The 26,421-nt window shown below is 32.8% G+C and overlaps 3 protein-coding genes across 6 annotated transcripts; 2 read left to right on the top strand and 1 right to left on the bottom strand.

Moving 5' to 3' along the window:
* The first annotated feature begins 4,614 nt into the window (after positions 1 to 4,614).
* Positions 4,615 to 6,131, top strand: LOC106077517 (uncharacterized). The gene is made up of 4 exons (XM_013238251.2): positions 4,615 to 4,773; positions 4,999 to 5,111; positions 5,705 to 5,869; positions 5,961 to 6,131. The coding sequence occupies exons 1-4, from the start codon at positions 4,733 to 4,735 to the stop codon at positions 6,026 to 6,028; spliced, it is 387 nt and encodes a 128-aa protein (XP_013093705.1). The 5' UTR covers positions 4,615 to 4,732; the 3' UTR covers positions 6,029 to 6,131.
* A 4,068-nt stretch (positions 6,132 to 10,199) lies between these two features.
* On the top strand, positions 10,200 to 16,114 carry LOC106051920 (isopentenyl-diphosphate Delta-isomerase 1-like). 3 transcript variants are annotated; one of them, XM_013207138.2, is made up of 6 exons: positions 10,200 to 10,346; positions 12,533 to 12,678; positions 13,411 to 13,503; positions 13,650 to 13,780; positions 14,735 to 14,927; positions 15,792 to 16,114. In XM_013207138.2, exons 2-6 carry the CDS (start codon positions 12,534 to 12,536, stop codon positions 15,926 to 15,928), a joined length of 699 nt encoding a protein of 232 aa, XP_013062592.2. In that variant the 5' UTR covers positions 10,200 to 10,346; position 12,533; the 3' UTR covers positions 15,929 to 16,114. The 3 variants fall into 3 exon arrangements, with proteins under 3 accessions (XP_013062592.2, XP_013062591.2, XP_055868591.1); XM_013207137.2 differs by lacking the exon at positions 10,200 to 10,346 and adding an exon at positions 10,356 to 10,572; XM_056012616.1 differs by lacking the exon at positions 10,200 to 10,346 and adding an exon at positions 12,286 to 12,372.
* A 239-nt stretch (positions 16,115 to 16,353) lies between these two features.
* Positions 16,354 to 25,374, bottom strand: LOC106051919 (probable hydrolase PNKD). Of its 2 annotated transcripts, XM_013207134.2 has the most exons (10): positions 25,215 to 25,374; positions 24,206 to 24,324; positions 22,800 to 22,912; positions 21,701 to 21,759; positions 20,620 to 20,712; positions 19,724 to 19,887; positions 19,157 to 19,243; positions 18,149 to 18,216; positions 17,783 to 17,830; positions 16,354 to 17,630 (listed from the first exon to the last, which is right to left on the bottom strand). In XM_013207134.2, exons 1-10 carry the CDS (start codon positions 25,247 to 25,249, stop codon positions 17,448 to 17,450), a joined length of 969 nt encoding a protein of 322 aa, XP_013062588.2. In that variant the 5' UTR covers positions 25,250 to 25,374; the 3' UTR covers positions 16,354 to 17,447. The 2 variants fall into 2 exon arrangements, with proteins under 2 accessions (XP_013062588.2, XP_013062589.2); XM_013207135.2 differs by lacking the exon at positions 24,206 to 24,324 and having other exon boundaries at positions 25,215 to 25,251.
* Positions 25,375 to 26,421: the final 1,047 nt, after the last annotated feature.

Raw genomic sequence — 26,421 nt, 5'->3', positions numbered from 1 at the left:
ACCTAAATAGCTGTGCTTGTTTACGTTATCCAAAAGTACTTAGTTCATTAGTTCTAACGTTTCATTATGTGTGGATATATTAAATTTAGACATCTCAATCCCTGTACCTGTTGGGGAAAGTAAACGTCACGTAGTAATTTTATAAAGACAATAAAAGTTGGCAACACAATTTTCTTTCAATGGTTACTTTTAGAATTAGTTTTTCTTCTGTTTAAGAATCGAGTAGGGGTAAGAGGATAAAAGGATAAGATAATAAAATAAGTAAATGAGTTACATTAGGCAGCTCAATCGGACTTTACAAACAACAACATCATATTCACGTGATTGATAAAAAGAAGTAAGTGGTCCTATATTTAAATAACTTTTGAAGGAAACATTTCTTCCTCTTAATCAACCGAACGACTTATGATTTTCTGACTTTGGCTAAAGAAGATCCCAGGTGAAGACTGAAATTTATAAATTCGGTATCTTTAGCGGGCTTCTGAATCCACCCTGCCCTGGTGGGTACCTGATATTAGTTGGGGAAAAGTCAAGGTTGTTGGTCGTTGTGCTGGCCACATGACACCCTCGTTAACCATCGGTCACATAAATAAATACATTTTGCATGATCGTAAGGTCTGAAAAAGGAACTTTAGGCTTACTTTATACTTTACGACATTTAATGAGACATGATACGACAAGATACGGAGATTTATTAATGTTATTATTATTACATTGTTAATATTCAGATGTATTCAATGATCTGGTTGTTATGAAGATATGGCACAATATGAACTATTATTTAATTGAAAGTTTTGTAAAGGCCCAATGTCTCACTCAAGACCTCAAGGAAGAAACTTTTCTCTTTGGTTAAATGCCCAAATCTACTTTCGCGGTTCAAATCCGATTCCTCTTGTATACTATGAAATACTGCTTATTAAATATTTTTTAAAATTATATTAGACTTATGTACACACTACATTCATTTCTTCTCATTTAGAACCAGAGCGTAACTAAAGGGGGGGGGGGGTAGGGGGGAGAATTTTAAAATCCCCCCGGGCCCCAAGCCCCACCTGGGGGGGGGGGGCCCAAATGGCTGTCCGAAATTTATTTGTAAATTAATATATTTGATTGACAAATAGTGTCAACGGGTGTCTTTTTTTTTCAACATTTATGGATTAAATTTATCACAAAGACTAAACCTAGATCTAGGTCTATCAGTACGTTGACTGTTGACATTTTAAAAATATTTTTTTTCCACAGAGATCAAAGTTTTTTTAAAAGTTAGTCTTACATTTTAAACTTTGTTGCCACGAATAAAACTGCATGATATGCAGCGAATTCCAGGTATCTTGTTACCTTTACTAATAATAGATCTAAATGGCGAGTATTTTATGGCTACACTAATTAACCTTGAAGCAAAATTTACAGAATCTAGTATAAGAGATCTAAAAGTTATTCTTAATAATGCTATAATTTCAGAATTAAACTTCACACTCGAGTTATTACCCCTCTATTCATCTTTCCTTCATCCAATGGAAACTCTCTTTTTATTTTCATCTAATCCTTTTGCTTTCGCACAAAACATAAACAAAAAACAATGATGTAATATCATATAATATTAGCACATTCTTCCTTTTGAAGTTATTATCACACCCTTCCTTTTAAAGTTCTTAAGAGTGATATCTACTAGCAGGGCCGCCCTAGCATTTGCGGGACCTTATGCGAAACGGATCGCGCGGGGCCTAGTCTAGCTAGGCATAAGCATAATGTCAAAATTTTTTTATTTTTTTTTTAAATTAGAAAATAGGCCTACTTTCGTCTTTGCAATAAATTTTTATCAAATGAAAGCTCGAAATGCCACTTTTTATTTATTGGCACCCCAAAATGTCAATTTCGTCTATTCTTTAGGAGATTTGAATAAATTCAAAAAAAGTTCAGGAGTTTATCGTATATTTTGCGTTTTCATGAGATTTCCTGGAGGCCCTGGAAAATCAGGAGGTCGCGAAAACCCTGTTATTTTATATACGTTATAATGGTTTAATTTAATAATGTACACTTAGAATTAGCGCGGGGCCCACTGCTACCGCATAGGCTGCAGTGGCCTAAGGCCGGCCCTGTCTTCTAGGAACTTTAACAATTCGTCCACTTCTGGTTGTCTTGACTGGCACAACAAGTTCTCTAGACGTTGGTCTATAACTGTCTGTTTCGTTTGTTCCGACAGTTTGCAGTTCATTGTCTTCATTGGTATCATAGTACCCAGAGATGTCTTCATCGAAACTCTTATGTAAAAAGCGTTGATTTCTTCTGTATGTTTTTCCATCGTTTGTCTTTATGGTGTAAGATCTGGGTGCTGAATATTTTTTTTTATGACAACTGCTTTCTGCCATGTTTGACCTAGACGAACTCTCCGACAGAATAATCTTTAGGTAGTCTTGTTTTTGCATAATATTTCACTTTGCTTTTCATCTGTCGTTCTTTGAGTAATGTCTCTGCATTTTCAGCTACCGATGGTTTCAATAGTTTGGGATCAGTTGGAATGATTCCCTGAGTCTTCTACTCGTCAGCTGTTGTGATGGTGAATACGACTGTCCACTTATCGGAGTATTCCTATACTCGAGCATAACGAGATATGGATCTTTCCCACTTCTGTATGCTCTGACTCCTTTTGCTTTCGCATAAAACATAAACAACTAACAATGACGTAATACCATTATAATATTACCACAGAATCTTCTTCATGCAGTGGAAAATTAAGAATGTTTTGCCTATCTGGAATTCTGATCAAAGCTCCTGCGCCCAATTAATATAGTTCAGAAGAAACTACAAAAGTCTGGACTGCATATACGGGAAGCTGCTAAAGAAATTAGTAGGCCTACCCTTTCATGCTTTCTTCAAAATGATGAGAAACTGACAAAAACCCAATCCATCGAAAAAGCAAAAGAAGGTAGTGAATACTATGGATTCCCTGTAATCAAAACAATCAGAAGAAAGAAAAGACTTGATGGGAAGTTGAGTTCTAATGTAGGACTGTCAATAAAACTGACATTCAAACGTGTTGCGACAGAAGTGCTGGACAGATTTCATATGGAGATGAAGGGCAGATTCCAAAGGCTGGAAAGAAAATGGATACCTTTGGGTTTCTTCTTGAACCAAGACACCTGTTAGATCAGCGGTTCTCAAGCTTTTATGCTCGGCGACCCCTTTTTACAATCCCCCACTCTGCCGCGACCCCCCCCCCCACACACACACATATACAGCAATCGAAGAATAGACTATAATAAAATCCATTTTTTCGATGGTCTTAGGCGACCCCTGGCAATTCGACAATCGACCCCCAAAGATGTCAAGTCCCACAGGTTGAGAACCCCTGTGTTAGATGAAGACACGCTTATGACAAACTGTGCTATTTTTCCTGTTTGTATGATGAAATAAATGGAAAATCGCTTTTTCAATGATGCACGAGCACTTTTCATCAACAAACCAGTAATACAATCACCAATAGACATATTGAGGAAACAGGCTTCATATGGGAATTACGTGTGCTCAAAGTATCGATGTAGTTGATGTTATAGATGTCTTTGTTGCACAGAATGCATGACGTTAAGTGATATCAATTGAGATTTGTCACTTGTGCATTATTTAACTAATAAACAACGGTATTATTCATTAAAAGAGTCTTGATGATTACTTTTTGTTAAGTTTACTGATATACTGAACCATTGATTTGGGGCTTATATATTTTTGCGTACATTATCTCATGTCATATGTCGCATGTCAAAATGCAAGGGGCCCCCAAAGAGGTCAATCCCCCCGGGCCCCCAAATCCCTAGTTACGCCCCAGTTTAGAACAAAAGTAAATTCTTTATAAAAAAAAAAAAGAATTATGTTTAACAATTAGTTAGGCCTAAGTAATGCACATACTTTTATAATATTATTTTTGAAAAAAATCGTTTGCATAAGTTTTATTAAAAGATCTATAGAATCCCTTATTGATATAGCCTCCCATGTATTTTAGTATATTTTTATTTAAAAAAATGCTTGCAAATTTTATTTTAAATCATAAAACGTTTGGCTTTCAAAAAAAAAAAAAAAAAGAAGTAGCAGTTGCACCAGAACTTAAATAGTCTAAAATATCATGATATCGGATTTTCAATATCTTTTATTGTTTCTGCGATCAAAATATGACGGACGGAAGGACAGACAGACAGACGGACGGATGGGCAGACCTTTTTGAGGGCCGCTAAAAAGAATAAATGAATAGCGTTCTCGGTTTGACCGCATTAATGTCCTTACGCTGATGATCAGCGACCTTGTGTGAAGAACTTGATACTCCGAATTTGTGACACCAGTTTTAACTTAATTAGTTCAAACTCTGGTTTCAATGTATTACAAATTCTAGATTTTGCCTGAGATGGTGGGACTATAAAAATGGTAAAAACTTAACAATTTCTTAAACCTAATTATCGAGAAAAAAAACATTTTTTTTTAAACTGAAAATCGTGACTACATCGTCCTATCTAACTGTAACTTAATATTGAAACGTCACAAACTTTCCTAACTTTACGAAAGTGATAAGATCTTTAGATTGCATACATTAAATGTAAAGGTTTGTCAGCTTACTATTTTTAACTTTCTCACATTCTTTAAAAAAGAAAAAAAAATCATGACACACATAGACGCTTATAAATGTAAGGAAATCTCAAGCCTTATATAGTGATCTCGAAAAGAGCAAAGATTAAACACATTGAACATGAAGGCATTCGCTTTACTTGCTCTGGCCTTGTTCGGCTAGTAGGTTTACGGAATCAGCCAAATCTAGATTTCATACTATATCCTCATCACAAAAACTTTCTGTTTTTCTCTAAAGCTAGGGTTTTGTTACATTAGTAAATAAGAAAACATGAAAGACAGTAACTTTGTGCTAGCATTATTTAATTATTTGTAATGTAGACCTAAATATTATTGATTTTATATAAAATAAATCTCAAACTGAAACATTTTCATGAATCGTTGCAGCGTCTCAGCCCAGCCAGGAACCGGAAACAACCTGTTTCATCTATATGCAGGAAGTGACAACTTGATGCAGAGAAATGAGTTCGACAGATTCTGGCTACACTTTGATGACAACAGTAAATATATTGTTTTGTTTAATTTGTTTTACAAATTTAAAAAAATCAATTTTCTAAGATTATATTTAGGCCTGTTTTTAATTTAATAATACTTATTGATTCCGTAAGGTTGTTATACCCAAATAAGGGCAAGGCTTCGAGAGTCAACCCTGAGTCCAAAGGAAAAAAATCAGGAGCCAGTGACCCTTAGCTTGCAGCACATAGTGCGCATCCTGGCAAAACCTGCGCAGCTGGTCGCAAACTGTGTCGACTGTTGTCGCTCCTGTGGACACAGCAGATGCGTGAAGAGGGAAGAAACTGCTGCGCGGCGAAACCCTAATGTCGAGGGTCACTCGAGCAGGCGACAACATTCCGACCAAATCTAATCTCTAACTTTTATCTAATTTCTACGAGCTGAACAATGGTCGTTCCAGGACTAAAGGAGAACAACGATCTTATATTTATTTGAATTATTCCAACTAAAAGCTCAAACTTCTGGAGCAAATTAAAATTAGGGTTAACATGCTAAAACTTTTAAAGAATCAAATAATTATAAGTAAAACTGTATAATAGAAAGCAATACCTATTACAAAACATATTTCCCGTGTATCTAGAGGACGGAGAAGTGTCTAAGCTAGAGTTTGACAGCGGATGGAGACAAGAAGGTTTTCCCCATGCTGCCAGTGCCCCACTCTACTTCCTGGAGATGGACATAGTCCGTGATGAGGTTCTCAACTCATTGGACTTCCCCCACATCTTCCGTTTGTTTGACGAAGATGGTAAGACATTTAGTTCATAGTTAACACACAAAGTAGCGAAGGGAAAAAAAAAGTTATTTAATTATTGACATATCTGTTTTGGTTCTGACAGGTAACGGAGTGATCTCCGAAAGAGAGGCAAGAACTAACGGAGCTGCCTATTTCTGGTTTAATGAATAAGTTGATACAATTGAAACTAAATAGATTGTTCAAAATTGTTTACGTTTTGCTACAGCTCTTTTTGTAAAATATGAAAATAAATAAAAGTTTTGTTTATTTTTAACGTTTTCAATTGTGACTTTGTCTCTTTGAGAATGATATCATAGATATAAGAATAATAAGTTCCCCATTCAGAAATTGCGAACCATGAGGCAGACGGTGTAAAGCTCATTTAGTCTATAACCAGCACAATGGCCGACAGTCTTTACTTTCCCTAATTAAAATGAATTAGATAGAGTGGCGTATCAAGGTATTCATGTAACTGAATGGCGTATCTAGGTATTTATGTAACTGAATGGCGTATCAAGGTATTCATGTAACTGAATGGCGTATCTAGGTATTTATGTAACTGAATGGCGTATCAAGGTATTCATGTAACTGAATGGCGTATCTAGGTATTCATGTAACTGAATGGCGTATCAAGGTATTCATGTAACTGAATGGCGTATCTAGGTATTCATGTAACAGAGTTCAAGAACATGATGGTGTCCCCTCTTACAAAACTAGTTTGAGTGCGCAACGCAAAAAAAAAAAAAGCCATCCGCTCTATATCAGTACATTTACAGAAAAATATTCATATGTATTTACCAACTTTCACAAGCATTAGTATCACTACACTGTTTCAGTAAAGACCTTTCACACGTATTGGTGGGCGCATAATTTAACAGGCTTGAATGTCTTCTTAAAAATAATAAATAGGCTTCCAATGGTCCTTGTAGGCCTCTCTCAACCCCTTCGCCTCTATAGGTCAGGCACTATTGGAAAAAGAAAACGAAATCCCTCACGCTGTACAATTTCATTACATATAAATTAATAAACAACAATCTCACACACACAAGAACCACGAGGTCCTGTTGTACCAGCTGAACGTTTCATCATTGTCTAAATGGCACACTTGTGACCATGTCCTGAGGAGACAGCGGAGCGGAGAACGGGGGAAGGAATCTTAATATCTCGTGAACTTTCGTGGTAGGAGGGAAAGAAAGGAGAGCCAGTCAGTGTGGCGTCCACCACGTCGTTCTTACAGGCGTCGTACGCTGTGTTTGTGTTCTTCTAACGGTTGGTGGTGGTGTATAGTAGGAGCATCCATCTTCGCCTATGCAGGCGTTGGCCTAACAGGACAAGGCGGATACGATTAAATGCTCATCTTGCTAGTGGATGGGGATATCTTCGAACAGGGATTTTGTTGGACAGTCAGTCTTTCCTTTATGTCCTCTTGATGAACTCTTTCCATTTGATCAGGGATTTCAAGGGACTATGTTTTGACTCTTTCCATTTGATCAGAGATTTCAAGGGACTATGTTTTGACTCTTTTCATTTGATAAGGGATTACAAGGGACTATGTTTTGACTCTTTCCATTTGATCAGGGATTTCAAGGGACTGTGTTTTGACTCTTTCCATTTCATAAGGAATTACAAGGGACTATGTTTTGACTATTTCCATTTGATAAGGGATTTCAAGGGACTATGTTTTGACTCTTTTCATTTGATAAGGGATTACAAGGGACTATGTTTTGACTCTTTCCATTTGATCAGGGATTTCAAGGGACTGTGTTTTGACTCTTACCATTTGATCAGGGATTACAAGGGGTTATGTTTTGACTCTTTCCATTTGATCAGGGATTTCAAGGGTCTATGTTTTGCCTCTTTCCATTTCATAAGGAATTACAAGGGACTATGTTTTGACTATTTCCATTTGATAAGGGATTTCAAGGGACTATGTTTTGACTCGTTCCATTTGATCAGGGATTTCAAGGGTCTATGCGGCGCCTTCGACATAGGTCACGGAGGTAACGGTCTATGTTTTGACTCTTTTCGAGCACTGACCTGGATTAGTTGTACTTCTAATAAATAAAATAAATGATTGCCTATTAGGCTAAGTCTATATAAGTATGTAAGAGTAAATATATAGCCTACACACGATGTGCATTCTTCATGGCGGCTAATTTATATTTTTTATTTGGCGGCAAAATAGGAAGTGTGGGGGGGGGGGGGGTGAGAAGGTATCTGATAGTTTTGAGTAGTATAACCATGCCTGTCGGCTAATTATGTTTTAAATCGTGATGTGTGTGATATGACATATAAATAAATCTATAGAGTTTAATTGATTGTAAAATTATTTTTTTTCAAACATACTATATATATCTCTCTTGCAAGTCCAAGTTTCGTAAGATTTTGACTTAAACAGTTAAAATATTACTCAACATTTATATAGAGAGTGTTTCCCAAACTTTTTCTTTAATGGAACACTCCGCACATTCAGAGTAGGCGTGCTTAGTGGAACAATTTGCTTATTCATTTTAGAGAGGTTAAATCACGTGGTGGCCCACTAGTTAATTACTCTAGTAGTTCGTGGAACACCTATTCAGGCCTCGCGGAACACTAGTTTGAGAAACACCGAATGATAGAGGTATTAAACATTTGCAAATAGGTAAGCTTATATTGCACATTGTATATCATTTTAAGTCAGGGGCTTTACAATATTGCACTGGTGATTTCTTTTTGTTTACACTACTTATTTTACTTTTATTTTTAGGACACCGTTTAATCTAGACTTTATGTTCTCCAAGCAATAAACGAAAAATAAAATATGATATGAAAAAAATGTTGTGGCGATATAGTGTAGGTCTAATGGAGCCAAAAACTTATGAAAATGAAAAGAGGAAAATTAGAAGAAACAAACAATTAAATGTCAAGGACGTCATATTGAACGATCAAAATCTGACAACTAAATAAAAATTATTAAAATACACATGACCGGATTTAAGGTTGAGCAAGCGAGGCTACTGCTTGGGGAATTCCACAAGAGAGGGTCCCCAACACACGAGATTTTTTAAAAAAATCCCAATTTTGACGGGTCCGAAAGGTTCACGTGTTGTTGTTGTTTTTTTTAAACATTTATTTTCGCATTTTTACTGACAATACTTTAAATCTTACGGTTGGCAACACTGTTGTTGTTTAAAAAGTGTCCACTTTTAGCGTACCATGCTCGTAGGCCTAATATATTTAAATGCAGTTCCGGATTCACGACAACGCGTCAACCCGGCTTATTCTTAACCTCCACAAACTGTAAAATAAAATTTTGAAAACTAAATTATGGATATTAAATGTTTGTTTAAAGAAGGAAAATGAAATAAAATATACAAGTATTTCTTTCTTCAAAAATATGGCATGCTTTTAGATATATGTATTATTAATGATAAGTGGATTTTAATAAAGCGTATGAGGTGTAGAGGGTCTCCACAAAAAATCCTGCTTTCTGCCTGCATTGCAATTACTTAATTAAATCCGGACCTGATTATATAGTTTATAAATATAGGCCTACTTCGTTTATCAAGTTATCAATACTATACAGTGTCGAGGCAAAATAAAAAAAAAAAGAAAAGAAAAGCTTGCTATTTATGGATTTGAGTCGATGTATGAAAATTAGGAAAGAAAGACACAAAGATAAAGGCACATTCCTCGTTCCAAATGCTAGGACAAATTTGTACAAATGCTCCTTCTTCCCTAGTGCTATTTGGGCATGGAATGGTTTGCCTGAGCTAGCCAGGAAAACCAGTGACTTGGCAGAATTTAAGTCATTGGTTAATATGCATGACTAAATGCATGACGCGTAGGACGTAATCATCTTCTTTTTTGAAGTAACACGTCTGTATTATATAAGATAATATAAGAAGGAATATTGTAGCGTCTTACCTTATTCTGTAGCTATTAAATTGATTATAATTAGTCATGTTTAGAAAACACGAGTTTAACAATAGACATAGCTAGAGTCCAGAATACACATTATTTAATTAGATGAATACATGTATACATTTTTATACATTAACACGACGATCTTTCAAGTGCATCTGTAGCCTACAATTGTAGGCCTACATCTAGAATATCTAGATCTAATTTAATTTGATCATCGTTGAATAAATAAATTTGGTTAAACATTGATTACTATGATAATTATTTTCCAAAAGATTTACACCAATCGTCAAATTTCTAGGAAAACTGTTAAAGCCGTTTTCGAGAACCGTACGTATCCACCCGTGTTTTTTTTTTTTTACCCCCATGAAGATGTTGCAGCCTGAAAAAAAAGGAATTATAAAAAAAAGGAGAGTTGGCATCAGAGGTCAAAGGTTATTCGAATTTATCACCTTATGTTGTTGCAATCTAGAGTAGAGTCTGTCATCTTTTCTAAATTATAGATCTATTTCTCACTACTATCGCTTTTCTATTTAAACTAATAGACTCTAGATCTATTAAGATTAATATATTCACTTGAACGAAGGTAAAATTATGAATCACTCCCATAGAGTTGTTAATTTTGTGAGACAACATGAACTTTTAAATTTTTTATTTATCGGACATCGTTCGATTCTTCTACGCCGGCTGAGTCACAAAAGAGTGACTGTCTGTTCCAGTCTGATACAAACAAAAATTGTTGCCTACAGTCACGTTGAAAGTAATGAAAGTAGACGCATTTGTTCGTTGTATGGAAATTATGGATTACGCAGGTTATATTTTAAATCTATAGATCTAGGTCTCCTCTGGGTTTGTTTAGAAATTAAAATTTTAATGATCATTTTTTTTTCTTAATCAATCTGGGATTGGGGGAGGGGTGGGGGCATCAATTTAATCAATGATTCCATAACTAGATCTAGAAATCTAGTTATTCTTAGTAAGTTTTTAGATTAGAATGATTTAATTAGATTTAATCTAGATTAGATTCTAGTTAGGATCTAAAATCAGAGTAGAGTAAAGTCTTTTTACTCTTCTCTTTAAAAATTTAGTTCTATTAGAATTATTAGATTCTATTAGATCTATATACCGTAATATATTACTAGATCTAGATCTAATTAATATTTATTGTATAATACTATTAGTACTCATTTTCTAGCAAGAGATCAATAAAAGAGATAAAAACCCGTTTAAGTGTGGCACCTGTTGCCATGACCAAATTGTAGAAAAACTGGAAGAAGAGTAAAATCAGCTTCCTAGTAATATTAAAACTGTATTCTTCGCGAGTAGTTTTGTACTCCAATAATGATTGTGAAAGTTGACACTGAACGCTGAGGCTGAAAGAAGAATCCAAGCTTTTGATAGTAAATTTATGCTACAGAAAAATGTTGGGTGTCAGTTATTATTATTAGGAAAAGAAGACAAGTACAAGTCAACACTCTGGCTGGCAAAAAGAAGAACTCCTCAATACTGTGAATAGATGAAAGCTGAACTGGTTCTGTCGTAATGTAAGACATGACTCACTGTTAAAAATGTATTCTTCAGGGTTCAGTGGTGGGAGCACGAAGAAAGGTTTGTCCAAAGAAAAGCTGGCTGGATAACATAAAAGAATGGACCTGTCTCTTGATATCCTGCTTAGAGCAGCTGTTGATCAGGAAAAGTATAGGGATTTGTCATACAGCATCCTTACGACGAAAGTTGATGGACAGATGATGAGATGAGATGAGAGACAATATAGCAACTAGATAGACTATCTTAAATCTTTATCAGTATTCAGGATCTAGTGTCATATGGTTATTGTCACCATTCCCAAAGTACAGATTTTACCATCATGTCTACTGATTGTATTTGTATATCTAGATCTAGAATTATGGACCTAGGCTAGAACTAGTCAATCTAGACTTTGCGTTTGTATATATATAGAGATAATATAGTCTATATATATAGGTCTATAAATATCTACTTAAAAAGTGTTCTAAATCTAGATATCTGGACTAGATCTAGTATATAAATCTATATATTTCGAAAAAAATATTTAGGCTTTAGCTAATGTAAAACAAAAAAAATTAACTTATTAAAAAAAATATAGATCTAGAGATCTATAATATAATCTAAATAGTTAACACATATTGTTCATATATATTGCTGCTTCATAAAATTTGTTAAAAAAAATGTTTTGACATATATAGATTTATTGGAGCCCAAAAAAAAAATAGAAGGTTGACCAACTGAAATTAATCATTATGGTCGTAATATTGTTTAAAAGGATTGAAAAGAGATGAACCAAAGAAAAAAAAATGTGAGACCCTGTATGTGGTGTATATTTAAAAAAAATATATATTTCTTAACCTCACTCTTCTAGTATCTCTTTTTAAAGCTTATTATTAACAATCTGATTATGTCATGCATTTTTTTTTTCTAAAGGTAGTAATGAAGGGCAACAATTAGTCCTCTAATAGTTACATTTATAATTCTTTAAATTCAATCAGAAATATGTATTATATGTCATGAGTACAGTGTTCACATTTTCTCCACCACCTCTATCTTACCAGTGTGAGGATATAATGTTGTGTTATGTGAGTATATGTTAGTATCACCAGATCCCCTTCCTATTCAATAAGTATACTTTTATTAATTAAATAGTGAAGATATAAATGTATTCAGTGCATAAAATAAATACTAAGCAATAAATTATGTATAAATGTTCTAACCAATTTATTCATCATCTTTCTAAAGAATGTCGACCCATGATGTACTCAGTGGTCTGGATGAAATCCAAGTGAAACTAATGGAAGAAGAATGTATTCTTGTGGATGAAAATGATAATGCCATTGGGGCTGCCTCCAAGAAAGAATGTCACCTACTAGACAATATCAACAAAGGTATGTTGTGATTTTGAGATTCACTTTTTCAAAATAAGACAGATCACTGATCCAATTAGTTACCGTAATTGTATTTTAAAGAATACTCTTGCTGTCTAATGGTCCATTTTTCCTTTACAAAGCTTATATCAACTCACTCTGTCTCTGGGTTACTTGTACATTTTATCTCTCCCACTTCCCATTCTTGGATCAAGCTGAAACTTTGCACAATAATTCATTTTCGAGGATAAAACATGAACCAATTATTGAATCAATTAGTCATAATTAATTTAATTTTGTTTTGTATGGAAAATGTACTAAGCTAAGGGAGATAAGCCTTCTTTAGAGAATTAGGTCATTTGCTAAATTTAAAACTGACAATAGATAACCCTAAAACCTTCAATTTATATAAGTACTTGAATAGCTCATTGATTTCATGTCATCCTTCCATGGAGGCTTAAGACCAAGTTTGAATCCAGACTCGAGCAATTGTTTTATAAATAAATTTTGCAAAGGTAACATGGAAACCCTCTCCCAGATACCTCCTCCTTTTTTTTTTCATCTTTCAGTGGAGGAAGGGATATTTCTATATTGATTTCTCAATTATAAAGTAGAGAGAAAAGTTGAACCCTTACTTTCCCCTTAAAAGTAGTATCAGTTATAATCACAAAAACACAATGAAACTAAAGTAAAATTTAAACATCTTTTTTATTGGGTCAAATACCTTCTAAAATTTATTTTATTTTATTCTAGGCATGTTACACAGAGCCTTTAGTGTTTTTCTATTCAACACTAAAGGAGAATTATTGTTACAGCAGCGAGCTGAAGCCAAAATTACTTTTCCAGGTGAGTTTTATCAAGAAAAGAATAGTGCAGATAACTTTTTAAATAATAAACTTCTACTGCTATGCAGGCTGTAATTATCAGTAGAGACTAATACATCAATCTTACCACTTTATTTAAATTGATTACTGATTTGTATCATTTTTCAGATCATTTCACAAATACATGCTGTAGCCACCCACTAAATGTGCCTGCTGAGATTGAAGAAGCAAATGCTATTGGAGTAATCAGAGCAGCGCAAAGAAAATTGCAACATGAATTGGGTATAGTACCTGAACAGGTCAGTGTTCTGATAAGGTTTAATATCGCTAAATAGCCTGAAAAAAAAAAATGAAATCTCATTAATAGTTTTTAAAGCCTTTCAGTGGCAGTGGATTCATAAAATATATCGATACAAATTTAGAGTTCCAGTTTGTTGCAAAACTGCTTTATATCATAATTTTTCTAACATTATCAAACCTTATGTTGCTGAACACTTAATATTTGTATTACGTATATGTTTAATAAAAAACAGTTTATATCTCCAGTATCATTCAGATTTTAAATTTATTTTGTTTTGATATTTTTTTTTTCATTTTTAAGAAAAAAATATTTGTGGAAAAGATTCGCTATAACTTGATTCAACTGGGGGGAAAAAAATGCTATTTCGAAAAATGCAAAAAGATTCCCCACTTTTTAAAGCATTAGGAGGACTAATCTGAATTAGGTTTTGAGAATAGTTTTGGGTAGAAAAGACACAAAAAAACAACAACAACGCATATAAATTAGTAAACATGATTCAGAATCCAATTCAGTGTTAGTCTTGCAATAGTGCATAGGGTGTCCAAAACAAATAGGTAAATTGCAGCCTTTAAAAAGATAAAAATTATTTATATTAAGACAGTTCATATTCCAACCAAACAAAGCCCTTTTTTTTTTCAACAAAAAAAAATATTTTTCATACATTTGCTTGAATTCTAAAATTTTGCCCAAACATCTAAAATGTAATTATAAGTGAGAAAAGATATTTAACGATGAAGTAATTTGCAATTTATTGTCAATAATGAACAATGGGAGTTAATTTTTTTTTATCTATGATTCTTAGGTGAATATTGAACTGCTCCATTGGTCTTTATGAACATAAAATGTTAAGAAGCTCCAGTTTTATATATATATACATTTATTGTCCAGTTGATTTGTATTTATTCATATTCATACATTTCATTCATATTGTTTAATATTTTATTTTCAAAAGGTACCTCTAGAGGACTTCCATTATTTGACAAGAATTTTATACAAAGCTGAAAATGTTCCACAAGATAATAAATGGGGAGAGCATGAAATAGACTACATTCTATTTATTCAACGAGATGTTGATGTAGTAGTTAACCCTAATGAAGTCAAAAGTTATCGGTATGTTTCCCAGCAGGAACTTACTGAGATTGTTGGTAAGTATGTCTTTTCTTGGTAGTAATTTAACGTAACCCCCATAGGAAAAAGCCACTGTTTGTGCTGTAGAAAGCTCTTGCATATTTATACACATGGTAATATCTGATTGAACATTTTTCTTCATCTGTTTAAAATGAATTCATACATGCAAAAGCTACTTAGATGCTACCCAACTTTTAGAACTCTAAGCAAAGTTCAGACCAAGTTAAAAGACTGAAATATAAGCTGCTTGTTCATTGATGAAAAACAGTTTATGAACTGGAAATTGTAAAAAAATACAAAAAGAGCCTTCTTGCTTTATCATTGAGATTTTCAAGTCTAAATTGTTATTTCATTGAAATGCTTAAGAAGGGTGATTCATTATTTATGTTGGTTTCCCCAGTTCCTACTTATCTTTGTAACCAATTAAGTCTATTTTATAATTAATTTCTAAATTATAGTGTTTGGTTTTCTTTTGAACTGATCAAACAAAAAGCCAGATTCTGTGTAATTTGAAGGTATCCTCTTAAAAAAATAAAAAAGAACTGTGCTGACCTTTGTTCTATTTCTACATGCCAAGTGCCTGGTTGAAGTCTGTGTCTATAAGATAATTAATTCCTTGCTTGAAAAAAAGGGTGTAACGGTGCACCATATTTTATTCAGTCAAAAGCCAAACCTTTAATTTTAAATTGAATCCAATTTAATTTTTTGATGAAATGATGCAGAACATTTGATGTTTAGTTTCAACCTTATCTTCTTGTGAAGTGTCAGCTAATCCATTACCCAGATTATTATTAGATTCCCCAATGATTTACCCCCTCCTCCCTTATGTGTGACAAATCCTATTTGTATATATTGTTGAGACTATCATTTTTTTTTTTCAGAGAAAGGAAACAACAAAGAATTGTTGCTAACACCTTGGTTTAAGCTTATAGTAACAAACTTTTTACAAAAATGGTGGAACAACCTTCATAATATAGAATCCCAGGCAGACAGAGATACAATTCATCGCATGGTTTAAATGTCCATTTCTTTGTACATATACAAGTATTTCTAGTCTAAACATTCTTATGACAAAATTTAGACTTGTACAAAATGATTTTTTTTATTGTATTCTTTTGAACACAAAATGAACTTTTAATGACATTTAATTGTACACGATTTCTAAATTATTGGCTATGAAATAAATTTTTATAGATGTAAAATATTTCACTATTTTTTTTAGTTTGTTTTAATTTAAAAGTGAATACTAAAAAATTAATATCTGGAGTAATGCACGAGATGTCTGTAGTTTCATATTTCAGTAACATTATCAAATTGGTTACTGGTATTACAAATGATTTTCATTTCATCAAAATAGGTAATATTTGAATGAGTACATACTAGTTTAGTAATCAGGTAACTAAATATCAAGCTTCATTTGACAAATAATTAGACTAAAATGAATGTACTTTAAATTATTTTATTGGAAAAACAAAAATTTTGTATATATAATGTAACAGTTACTGTAAGAAATTAATATCACTTAGATTTTATTCTGAGTACATCAATGTCAACAAAGAAAAAAAGGTTTACAATTATGTGATAGAATAAAAAGCTCATTTTAAATATGCATGGACATTTCTTGTAAACAAATTAAGTCTACATGTTTAAATTTAGTTGCCAGTTAACACCCTATTGGTATCCATGGAGTTATACATTTGACCCTGTTGAAATATTCATCAAAACTTTTGCATTATTAAATTTTTTTTTGTATTATTGTTAACTTTGATGTACCAGAAGTCAATGTTATTAAATATTTACAAAACACAAATCAGCATAAAAAGTAAAAAAACATAATATTAAAAAGTACATTTACATTTCGATTAGAAATAATTTGCATAAAGAGATTAGTAGTGCATACTTAATACTGGCATAATAATTGATAACCAATCAAAATACTTGATAAACACTACATAAATCATGTTTATAAAAAAAATCACATTGTACTATAGTCATAGCACCAACAAATTTGTGCATTTGTTTATACCAAGTACAACTCCCATGTACATTATTGTCATGTAAATACATTTTACAACAGATAGCTCTTAAATTGCAGAGTAAATAAATACATATTTTTCTGCATAGTTTAAAAAGAACTGCATAATTGACACTCACCAGCTTCTTTGAAGCTCATGCTAAAAGATTTAGAGAATAATTTTGAACAGAAAATAAGGTACATACAATTTTTTTCAAATATCTAATTAGATTGGCATCATATATTGAAGGATTACAAAAATAATCTTGTGATATTTGCTCACACAAACAATGTCTATAGTTAGGTAGACCTTAGTTTACATTACCCAAACATAATCAGTATAACTTTATGTTCACCTTACTTTGGACATTACTTAAAAGAGAAAAAAATACAATATAAGAGAAAAAAAATAAAATTTACTTAAGCAAATTACTTTTTAATGCTTAATGGTAATGAGATTATAATAAGGGAATAACAAATAGTTCTATAAAACTGCAACAAGCCCCAGATGTTTGATTCCAAATTAAAGTTTGTATTTGAACTCATCTTTACATTTTCTGATCAACAATAATGCTCTGGCTCTTTCTTCATTAGATGGTTGATGGAAGTCCCCAGTGTCAATCATACCTATAGCACTGAGTATACACTTATCTGATGTTCTCAGGAATGGATTGTAACTTTTCTCTTCCTCCAATGTGGAAGGACACTAAATGAGTTCAACATAATGTAATCAGTGACGTAAAATTAATTTTTGTTTTAAAATATCTTTACAATAATCTCAATAAATCCACGGTCAAAAAGAAATAAGTTTCCAATATTGAAATTTAAACAAAAATGTTTTATTAACAAGGCACTTACTGTACATAGATAATTTTCTCGCCGTTCCATTACCCAGTTATATTTTTTCTGATAAAATAAAAAAAAGGTAGAAAATAAAGCAAACGTATTAAAAAAATAATTTAACTTTATTTCTTTGTCAATATAGTGCAACAGAGGACTTACACGAGAAGGCATAACTTTTTATAAAAAAATGTGTTCCTGTTAAGGCTTTTATATAAGCAGAAAAGTGTATTTTTAAGGTAAGATTACAATAAAAAAAATTAAAATCTTCAGTTTACTTTACTACTATGTAAGTGCTGCTATTGCTTGCTGATACCAAGTTGTAAAAGAAGGTTCACTATTCACTACAAAACATCGCTTACATAAACACTAGCATGGCAGTACCTGAAGCTCTGTGTTATTTGGATCAAGAAATATGGCAAACTTTAAATTATCCATGGCATACTCATGACCTGCATAGGAGACAAAATATTTTCTTTCTTAATAAAGAATCATCAGGAAATAAATTGTACTAAGTACACTCAAGAAAAATGACATAATATACTTTCAGAATAAAAAGCATCATTAAAGCTTCTAATGGCAGCATCATAACAAATGATGGGGAAGCCTACCATAGCGTGCCGAATAGGAAAGGCAGGGAGCATTTTACAAAGGCTGCAGCCTATTTGGACAAGCCAAGCCATTGGACTTCAAATACACCTTCTTAACATGATCATCATCCCAACAGCAACATATGCATGTGAGACATTGAAGTCATCTGCCAAAATTGAAAAAAGACTAAATGTGGCTCAACAAAAATGGCTGAGATGGATTTTGGGAGTCAGTTATATGGGTCTCAAACAAGGAAATCCTATGCCGAACTGGGAGTCGAACACTTAGTGTGGTTGTAAAAGAGCGTCGCATGAGGTTTGTGGGACATGTTCTCCGACAAAATGAACTACGCATATCAAGAGTTGCGATGACATGGAGACCAATACAAGGAAATTGCAAGCAGGGAAATCTTCATATAACTTGGCACCACACCTTCATGGAGGACCTCAGAAAAGTGGACACCAGGTGGGAGGAGGGTTCAGACATTGCCAGTGGCAGATCTTTGTGGAGACAGCTTGCCGCCCAATGTGCTGAATGGCGTGGGAAGACCTAAGCCGTTAAGTCAGGCTTCTAATGTACTTCTAAAGAAAATTACTGCACATTGTTGCTTAACTTCCTACATCATGATCAAGCAATCAGCATGGAAATAATAGTAGCTTGCAAGCAGCCATGTAAAGTGAACCCAGAAAATGTGTTGACAATAGCAATTGCTAATTCTCAGACTAGAAATCCATCAATCTATTATAAGATTCCAAGTGGGAAAATATTCTTTTTAATCAAACTCAATTAACATAAACTTACCAGGCCACATCAAAGTTTTATTATCAAGTTTCATCAATATGTCCAATGAATTCAGCATCACTGACGGTGGAGCTTCAAACATACGCCCTGGAACAAAATCATAGCATATTATTATAATAATAGTCAAATAAATTAACTATTAAAGATCACTAAATGCTGCTTAAAAAAAGTAAGTTCCCTCTTTCAGATCTTGCAATGCATACGGCAGATGATGTAAAGGTCATGTGGCCAACACAACGACCAACCGCCTTTACCTTTTCCAACTAATGTCAGGTACCCATTATAGTTGGGTGGTCTCAGAGGAGCATTAAAAATCCCAATATTCACAGAGATTCACACTCAGGACCCTCTCTGTTAGGAAACCAAGTGCTTTACCACTCAGCCACTGCTTACTGAACTACTAAAATTAAAAATAAAACAATCAGCATTTAGAATGCTAATTTCTTTTTAAATGATATATTTCACAAAATACTTTTACTTTCACATCAAGAAGAGACATAGCCATAGAAAATATGACCCACCCACCAAGATTTGAGATTCATGAAAGGCGAAAAACTAAGTACCTACCACATCCCCCAAGAAAGAGACAATCTCCAGAGAAAAGATGACTACTAACTCCAAATCTACTTCCATCAAGCAGGAACACAGTGTGACCAACAGTATGACCAGGTGTTAGAATGGTCTGAAACTGTAAATCCCCAAAGGTAAGTACATCACTATCAGAAATGTAACTGAAATAGAACAAAAAGCCTGTGTAAGCACAATAGAACAAAGGAAACTCTGTCATTGATAAGATGCCAAAACAAAAAAACAAACATGACCATGTTCCCTTACCACTTCAGCCAGCAGTTTTTGTGGCTTCACTCTTTAACTGGTTTTTATCACTCTACAGTTTTATGTGTTTGTTCTTAAACTTACTTTACAGTGTTATTTTAGCTGTGTTTTTATCATTTACTAACCAGACCACTAAGATGATTATTTTGTCTACTGTATGTATGTAGTTACAGTACCTAAGTTCATATAGCGTAAAAACAAGGGGGCAGGTTTAAAAAAGCCTCAAGTCAGTGTATTAATGCTTAAATAAACATATGGTTTCTATTTCAAGAATTCTCATTTAAAGTTTCCATTTCAAGGTATCCCAGATGGTACTAGAAGAATCTCTCACTATAAATGCAGGATAACTGCATAAAGTAGCTATTTAAAAAAAAAAATGAAATTTAAATAATGCTTAAGTTGGCATTAGTAGGTTTAAAGTTAGGTGTTAATGTTGCTATTTTTCAAGCATTGATAATTATACTTATAGTTTTTGCCATCATGTGTCCATAATAGTGTGCAACCCCTTTTAATAACTTCAAATGCTTTCTATATGGCACCTGATCCCAGTACCATACAGACATATTTTGAGAATCATTGCTAATGGACACAGACTTTACAATAGCATACCATAGCAATACAATACTTACTGAGAACAATCAGGTACATTATCTAAAGAGCTGCCATAAATAGGAACATGTGGGAAGAGTTGTTTCAAGTCACTGTTGCCACCAGAATGGTCCCTGAATTGATTAAGAAAAAAAAAAATGAAATCCTTTACAACTAAATTAAATAAAATATAGGCATATTTGTACAATGTTATTAGTTGTTTTTTTTCCTATTGGTTTTGAACAAATACAGGAATTACATATTGAATAGATCTTCAAAAGAAACCAGTACAGACATTAGCCTCTCTAGTCTAAGTTTGTTTTGCTGCAAAAAATAATTAATTAATGTTACTGTTCAATTCATCACATGAAAGTGTAACATTTCAAGAAATTTATGCTTGACTATAAATTACAGGCAAGGTTTTGCAAAGGATGAATTTCATACGTTTTCTCTTTTTTTTTTGGGGGGGGGGGGAGGCACTATGGGAGATTTTTGTACATGAACCAAACTAGACCTAGCTAGCTTTTTGGTGTATCCAAAGTACCAAATAAAAAAATTGTTGATAAGCTTTGTTTTTTAAAAGGTATATACAATTTGTATGCATTTTTTAGCACTACAGAATCCAATGTTCTAAGCTCCTCCATTTTGAGCACAAAATAATTTCAGTATGGAGGAAGCGTTGGACTTTCACTCTAGAACTTAAAACTGATTTCAAAACAAATGGACAAACAACAAGACATAACAAGACTTGATGTGAATATTGTATCAGACAATATTAAAACCCACACACACATGTTGGTGATATAACAATAATTACACAACAAAATCCCAAATCATATAACTTTGTTCTTTGCATGAAAAATTTTTTTGAACACAAAAAACACAAAAGATAGTTAAGTATCATTCTTTTAAAGACATAATAAAATGAACACATATAATGTGGCTAAACACCCCATGCTAAAATGACCATCTTGCCAAAATGGCTGCTTTACCAGAAACAGGATAGATATATATAGGCCTCAAAGTAAAACTTTACTTTTTTTTATAGTTGAAATGAGCTTTCTCAGATACAACTTCTCAAAGTAGGTCAAAACTTGAATGAATACAACAAATATCAATTACCAGTGTTTATGTGTGACTAAGATGGCTTCTGGCTCGACATTCTTCAGCTTCAGGACTTTCTAAAACATAGTTGACATTGATTCTAGTTCAGTGTTTTTCAATCAAAACATTGCAATTTATTTTTATCTTTAAAAATTTGAATGCTGAATAATGTAGCCTATGTAGTCTTGTGTGGTCATTAATAATAAGCTAGTCCTAATTCACACATAACTGTAATAACACAGCAATTCTTTTTGGTCAAATAAAAGAAAAAATAAGCATTGCAGATTCTATTCCTTAATTACACAGTACCAAAACAATGTTTAACACTTGGAGAAGTGTCCTATTCAAGCACTTTGGCATCTTTATTAAATAAACTGTAAACAACAATAAAGGGAGTTATTTATTTTAAAAGTCCACTAAGCCCCTTAGTTCAGGAAGTATACAGTATTAAATAACTGATCAACATATGAAGTATCAGTCAAATTTCTTCCATTAACTGCAATGTGTCAATGAATTATGGTTGCAGGATCTACAAACCCAAATCATGATGTGTCAATAAATTATGGTTGCTGGATCTACAAACCCAAATCATGATGTGTTAATGAATTATGGTTGCAGGATCTACAAACCCAAATCATGATGTGTCAATGAATTATGGTTGCAGGATCTACAAACCCAAATCATGATGTGTCAATGAATTATGGTTGCAGGATCTACAAACCCAAATCGTGATGTGTCAATGAATTATGGTTGCAGGATCTACAAATCCAAATCATGATGTGTCAATAAATTATGGTTGCTGGATCTACAAACCCAAATTATCATAATGTATCAATGAATTATGGTTGCATGATCTACAAACCCAAATCAAGATGTGTCAATGAAAATCATGATGTGTCAATGAATTATGGTTGCTGGATCTACAAACCCAAATCATGATGTGTCAATGAATTAAGGTTGCAGAATTTACAAACCAAAATTATCATGAAGATGAACCTAAGTTGGAGAATGCTTTTTTTTAATATTCTTTTTATCAACCAAAGAAATAAAAAATTAAAAAAAAAGATGTATACATTAACCATTATAATAATCATATGATTATTGCCCCAGTCATCACCTGTACAGCTTCAGCATCACCCGGATCTATGAGAACAGATTTATGATTTTTTTGGTCTGTGACCAGATATGCATAGTTGTCAAGCACCATAGGTATTGGAAGAATGCTCAAAGCTTTAGAAAGAATAATAGTGATAATAAGTTTAATTGCAAGGTGATAAAATTATATAAAGATTATATGAAGATATAGTAAAATGTAAATAAATTTATACATATCTTGATTAAAAATAAAGTATTTATTATTTACCATACCATTTCTCAAACTGTTTTCAAACTGACAAGGGGGAAGCTTTAGTCTGATGAAAGGGGTACTATGTACTGACAAGGAGGACAACTTTCAAAACTTAAAATACAAACACTTTAATTAGGAGGTGTAAGCTTTTTCATCGTCTAAGAAGGACTTTTTAGAATCTATACTATTTATGCAAGGTCAACACAAACTATTTTAAAAAAAAAACAACCAATATTTGAATAATTTTATTTTTGTTTTTTAAATTAAAGTGACTTTACTTGACTTTCTCATGTAGATCATGCATCTGATATTTGTATATCGTTTTGTTGTTTTGACAACAGAACAGGTCTGCTGTAAGACCAAAGATTTTCTCCCCCAATACAGAAGTATGTTAGCTGTCTGTACCTCAAAATGTCTGATACATCTCAGTATTGGTCAATGTAGCCTCCTTCTTTATTTTACTAAAATTCAACATGCACTTCTTTTTTACTAGGATATAAAGTGCACTCTACAGGAGAAAAAAAAGCTGGTTAAGAGGTTGGAAAGAGAGGAGAGAATGTAAATTTGTTTCTCTAGAGGGAGTTACAGGCAAAATTCTAATTAGAATAACATTAAGTATATACAATTTAGATAATTCTAACAAGCTGATTTAAAGCTGATTTTTTTTTTTGTGTATTTTTGAAAAGGACTACAAAAATCTGTTGCATTTGAATTGTAATTATCTATATATATCTATTTCTTTTTTAGTATTTATCAAGGATTTAAACTGTTTTATTACTAATGCTTAAAACATAAAATTAAGTGAAATCAAATAAGTAGCACCTTTCATACAATTTTTGTTTGCAAGAGGCATTAGTGACAAAATTGATTCAAAACAGTTTTTTGAAAAGAACATTTCAGTCTACCCATCTTTCTCACTTCAACCATTCAAATTTCTAATAGATAATTTTGTTAACATCTGTAGCATTGGCTAAACAAAAGCAACTAGACATCTTGCTGAAAACAAGAAAAATCTTAATACCTTCAAACAAATTTATAAACCTGTGTGTTCTAGATTGCCCAGTTCTCCTAGCTGGCTTAGGGGAAAATGGATGTAAATTATTAAGACTAAGATCTATGTGGGAGTCACTACAAGTAAAACTGGAAAAATGTTTCAATTCATTATTCATGCTTACATTCATAATCAAACTGTGTTAGCTCAGAATGCCTTCCATCACCTAGTTTTAGTTTTGATTTCCTGATATCATTCTGGTGAAAGTAACGACCAAATCGAGTTCTAGAGTAAATGAAGTATCTGTTCAAATGAAAGAAACTAATAGATAGATCTATCGTTTATACAATTTTAAGTGTATATATTTAGAAATCTATATTTTATCTTATTATTAATTATAGACGTTCCTAAAAAAAAGGTGATTGATATAATTAAATCCTACAATATCCATTCATTTATCTAGTCATGCATATTAATTAGATAAAGAGACTTTTAAATTTGCTAAGCCATTGTTTTTTCCTGACAGATTCCTGTAACTCATTCCATGCTCTATAATGACATAAGGAAAAAAGAAAAAGAATCTGTCATTTGAATAAAAAATGTATATATATGTCCTCTTTATTCTTTATCTTTTTCTATCCTGAAATGTTTCTAAATTGAGTGATCTTACTATTATAATGGTGTTTTTGAGGGGGTGTGTCTGTTGTGACTTGAAAATGAAATGTTGCTGATTGAAAAGATATATTATAATTATAATATTGAGTTATATTATTCTTCATATAGATCTATTTCATATATTACTTAAATGACCATAAAATCTAAACACAACACTTAACAGATTGATATATAAGGTCTCTGGTAAATACCAATAACATTTGTATGATTTGTTAAACTCCAAAAGAAGGGCACAATACTTATACTAACTTAGTTAGTACTCTAGAGTCAGTAGAGTCGAGTCCTACCTAGATTCTAGATCTAGATCTAGTAATACTAGTATGAACTAGATCTAGTAGTAGTATCTAGAATCTAGACTCGGGTTGAGTGACGCTAGATCTAGAAAATATTATATAGGGTCTAATTATCATCTTCTTATTTTTGAAGTGACGTCTGCATTTCATCAGATAAGAAAAATATAAGATCTAGAATCTAGATATATATATATAATCTAGATCTAGGTTAGATTCCATACTTACCCTATTTTAAAAAGACAACTTCCATCCTTAGCCATTTTTTTTTGTATTTTATTTGTTATGATTCGGTTTACATTGATTCCGCTGTCTATTCATACACAAACGTAGTCCAGTGTAAGTAAATAGAGAAGCTGAGTATTTTTAGTAGGCCAACATATGCAGATCTTATATAATACTGTTCACAGAATTATTTTGGTCACATTTTGCTCATATATTTATTTGTTCATAATAAAAGATGTTTTCAATAACAACCTAATACAATGATAGATTAATTCTAACATGTTGCGGAAATAGCATAAGCTGCGTCGAAAAAACACCCGTTCAAGGGCTGCATCAGGGTTCTGCACTTTCCTGTAGGCCTGACACTGTTTCTTGTGGACATTAACGATTTGACCGAACGTGTAAATTGCCAATCTCTACAATACGCCGTCGATCTGCTTATATAGGAAACAACAACTGCTGCTCTAGTAGTGGTACTTAAACGTGATATATGTTATACATAGGCCTATATATGCTAGACATAGATGCGGGTGTTATGGAGTGTGTCTGTGTTTCTATAGTGACGTGGAAAGAGGTTAGTGATTGGTTGTGAATGATGCAAGATAAACTGCATTGTTGTCAGCAGTCTTAGGGAGGAGTCGACTCCAGAATGCTAGTGTGAAAAGACGTGGTTTTGTAGTGAGTTAGATTTAGTTTAAAAAAACATTTTATATTATTATATATAATATAATATAATATATATTATATTATTTATATTATTACTATTTCATTTCATCTCGTGTTGAATTTGTTAAAACATCGTAATAAAAGTTATCTTTAGTTTTGTTCACGAAGAAGTGATTCAAGTTATGTCAAATTTTACAAGTTAAAATATAATACGCCAGCAGCGGTTAAGTTGTCTATCAGCAGTTTGGTGCTACATGTCAACGACCGTTACCAACAGTGGAAATCTGTGAGAAATGGCAATAAACTGCTTCAAAACACACCAAACCCTGTTCACCAGGAAACATAAATCTCTCATAATGGATGAGACTAAACTTACACCTGACCCACAGAGAAAGTACCTGGGGATTACACTGGAACCTAAGCTGGTCATGTCTGATCATGTGCAGGAAGTGAAACAAAAAAAGCACATGAGCATGGTAAAGCAAATGGCTTCGACGAAGAGGGAAGCAAAGGCAGACGTTCTGCTTACTCTCTACATTGGCTC

The sequence above is a fragment of the Biomphalaria glabrata genome, chromosome 1 (assembly GCF_947242115.1).
Source record: "Biomphalaria glabrata chromosome 1, xgBioGlab47.1, whole genome shotgun sequence".
NCBI lineage: Eukaryota > Metazoa > Mollusca > Gastropoda > Planorbidae > Biomphalaria > Biomphalaria glabrata.
This window is presented reverse-complemented; position numbering and strand designations above follow the sequence as displayed.

Bases quoted from the DNA above. Each gene is read 5' to 3' on its own strand.
- LOC106051919 (XM_013207134.2), bottom strand. From the start codon at position 25,249: ATGGCTAAGGATGGAAGTTGTCTTTTTAAAATAGG. The intron at 24,325-25,214 runs GTAAGTATGGAA...TCATTTGAACAG, and splicing joins AGTTGTCTTTTTAAAATAGG to ATACTTCATTTACTCTAGAA. The intron at 17,831-18,148 runs GTACTGCCATGC...TTATTTTATCAG, and splicing joins CAAATAACACAGAGCTTCAG to AAAAAATATAACTGGGTAAT.
- LOC106051920 (XM_013207138.2), top strand. From the start codon at position 12,534: ATGTCGACCCATGATGTACTCAGTGGTCTGGATGAAATCCAAGTGAAA. The intron at 13,781-14,734 runs GTCAGTGTTCTG...TATTTTCAAAAG, and splicing joins TGGGTATAGTACCTGAACAG to GTACCTCTAGAGGACTTCCA. The intron at 14,928-15,791 runs GTAAGTATGTCT...TTTTTTTTTCAG, and splicing joins GGAACTTACTGAGATTGTTG to AGAAAGGAAACAACAAAGAA.
- LOC106077517 (XM_013238251.2), top strand. From the start codon at position 4,733: ATGAAGGCATTCGCTTTACTTGCTCTGGCCTTGTTCGGCTA. The intron at 4,774-4,998 runs GTAGGTTTACGG...GAATCGTTGCAG, and splicing joins GCTCTGGCCTTGTTCGGCTA to CGTCTCAGCCCAGCCAGGAA. The intron at 5,870-5,960 runs GTAAGACATTTA...TGGTTCTGACAG, and splicing joins CCGTTTGTTTGACGAAGATG to GTAACGGAGTGATCTCCGAA.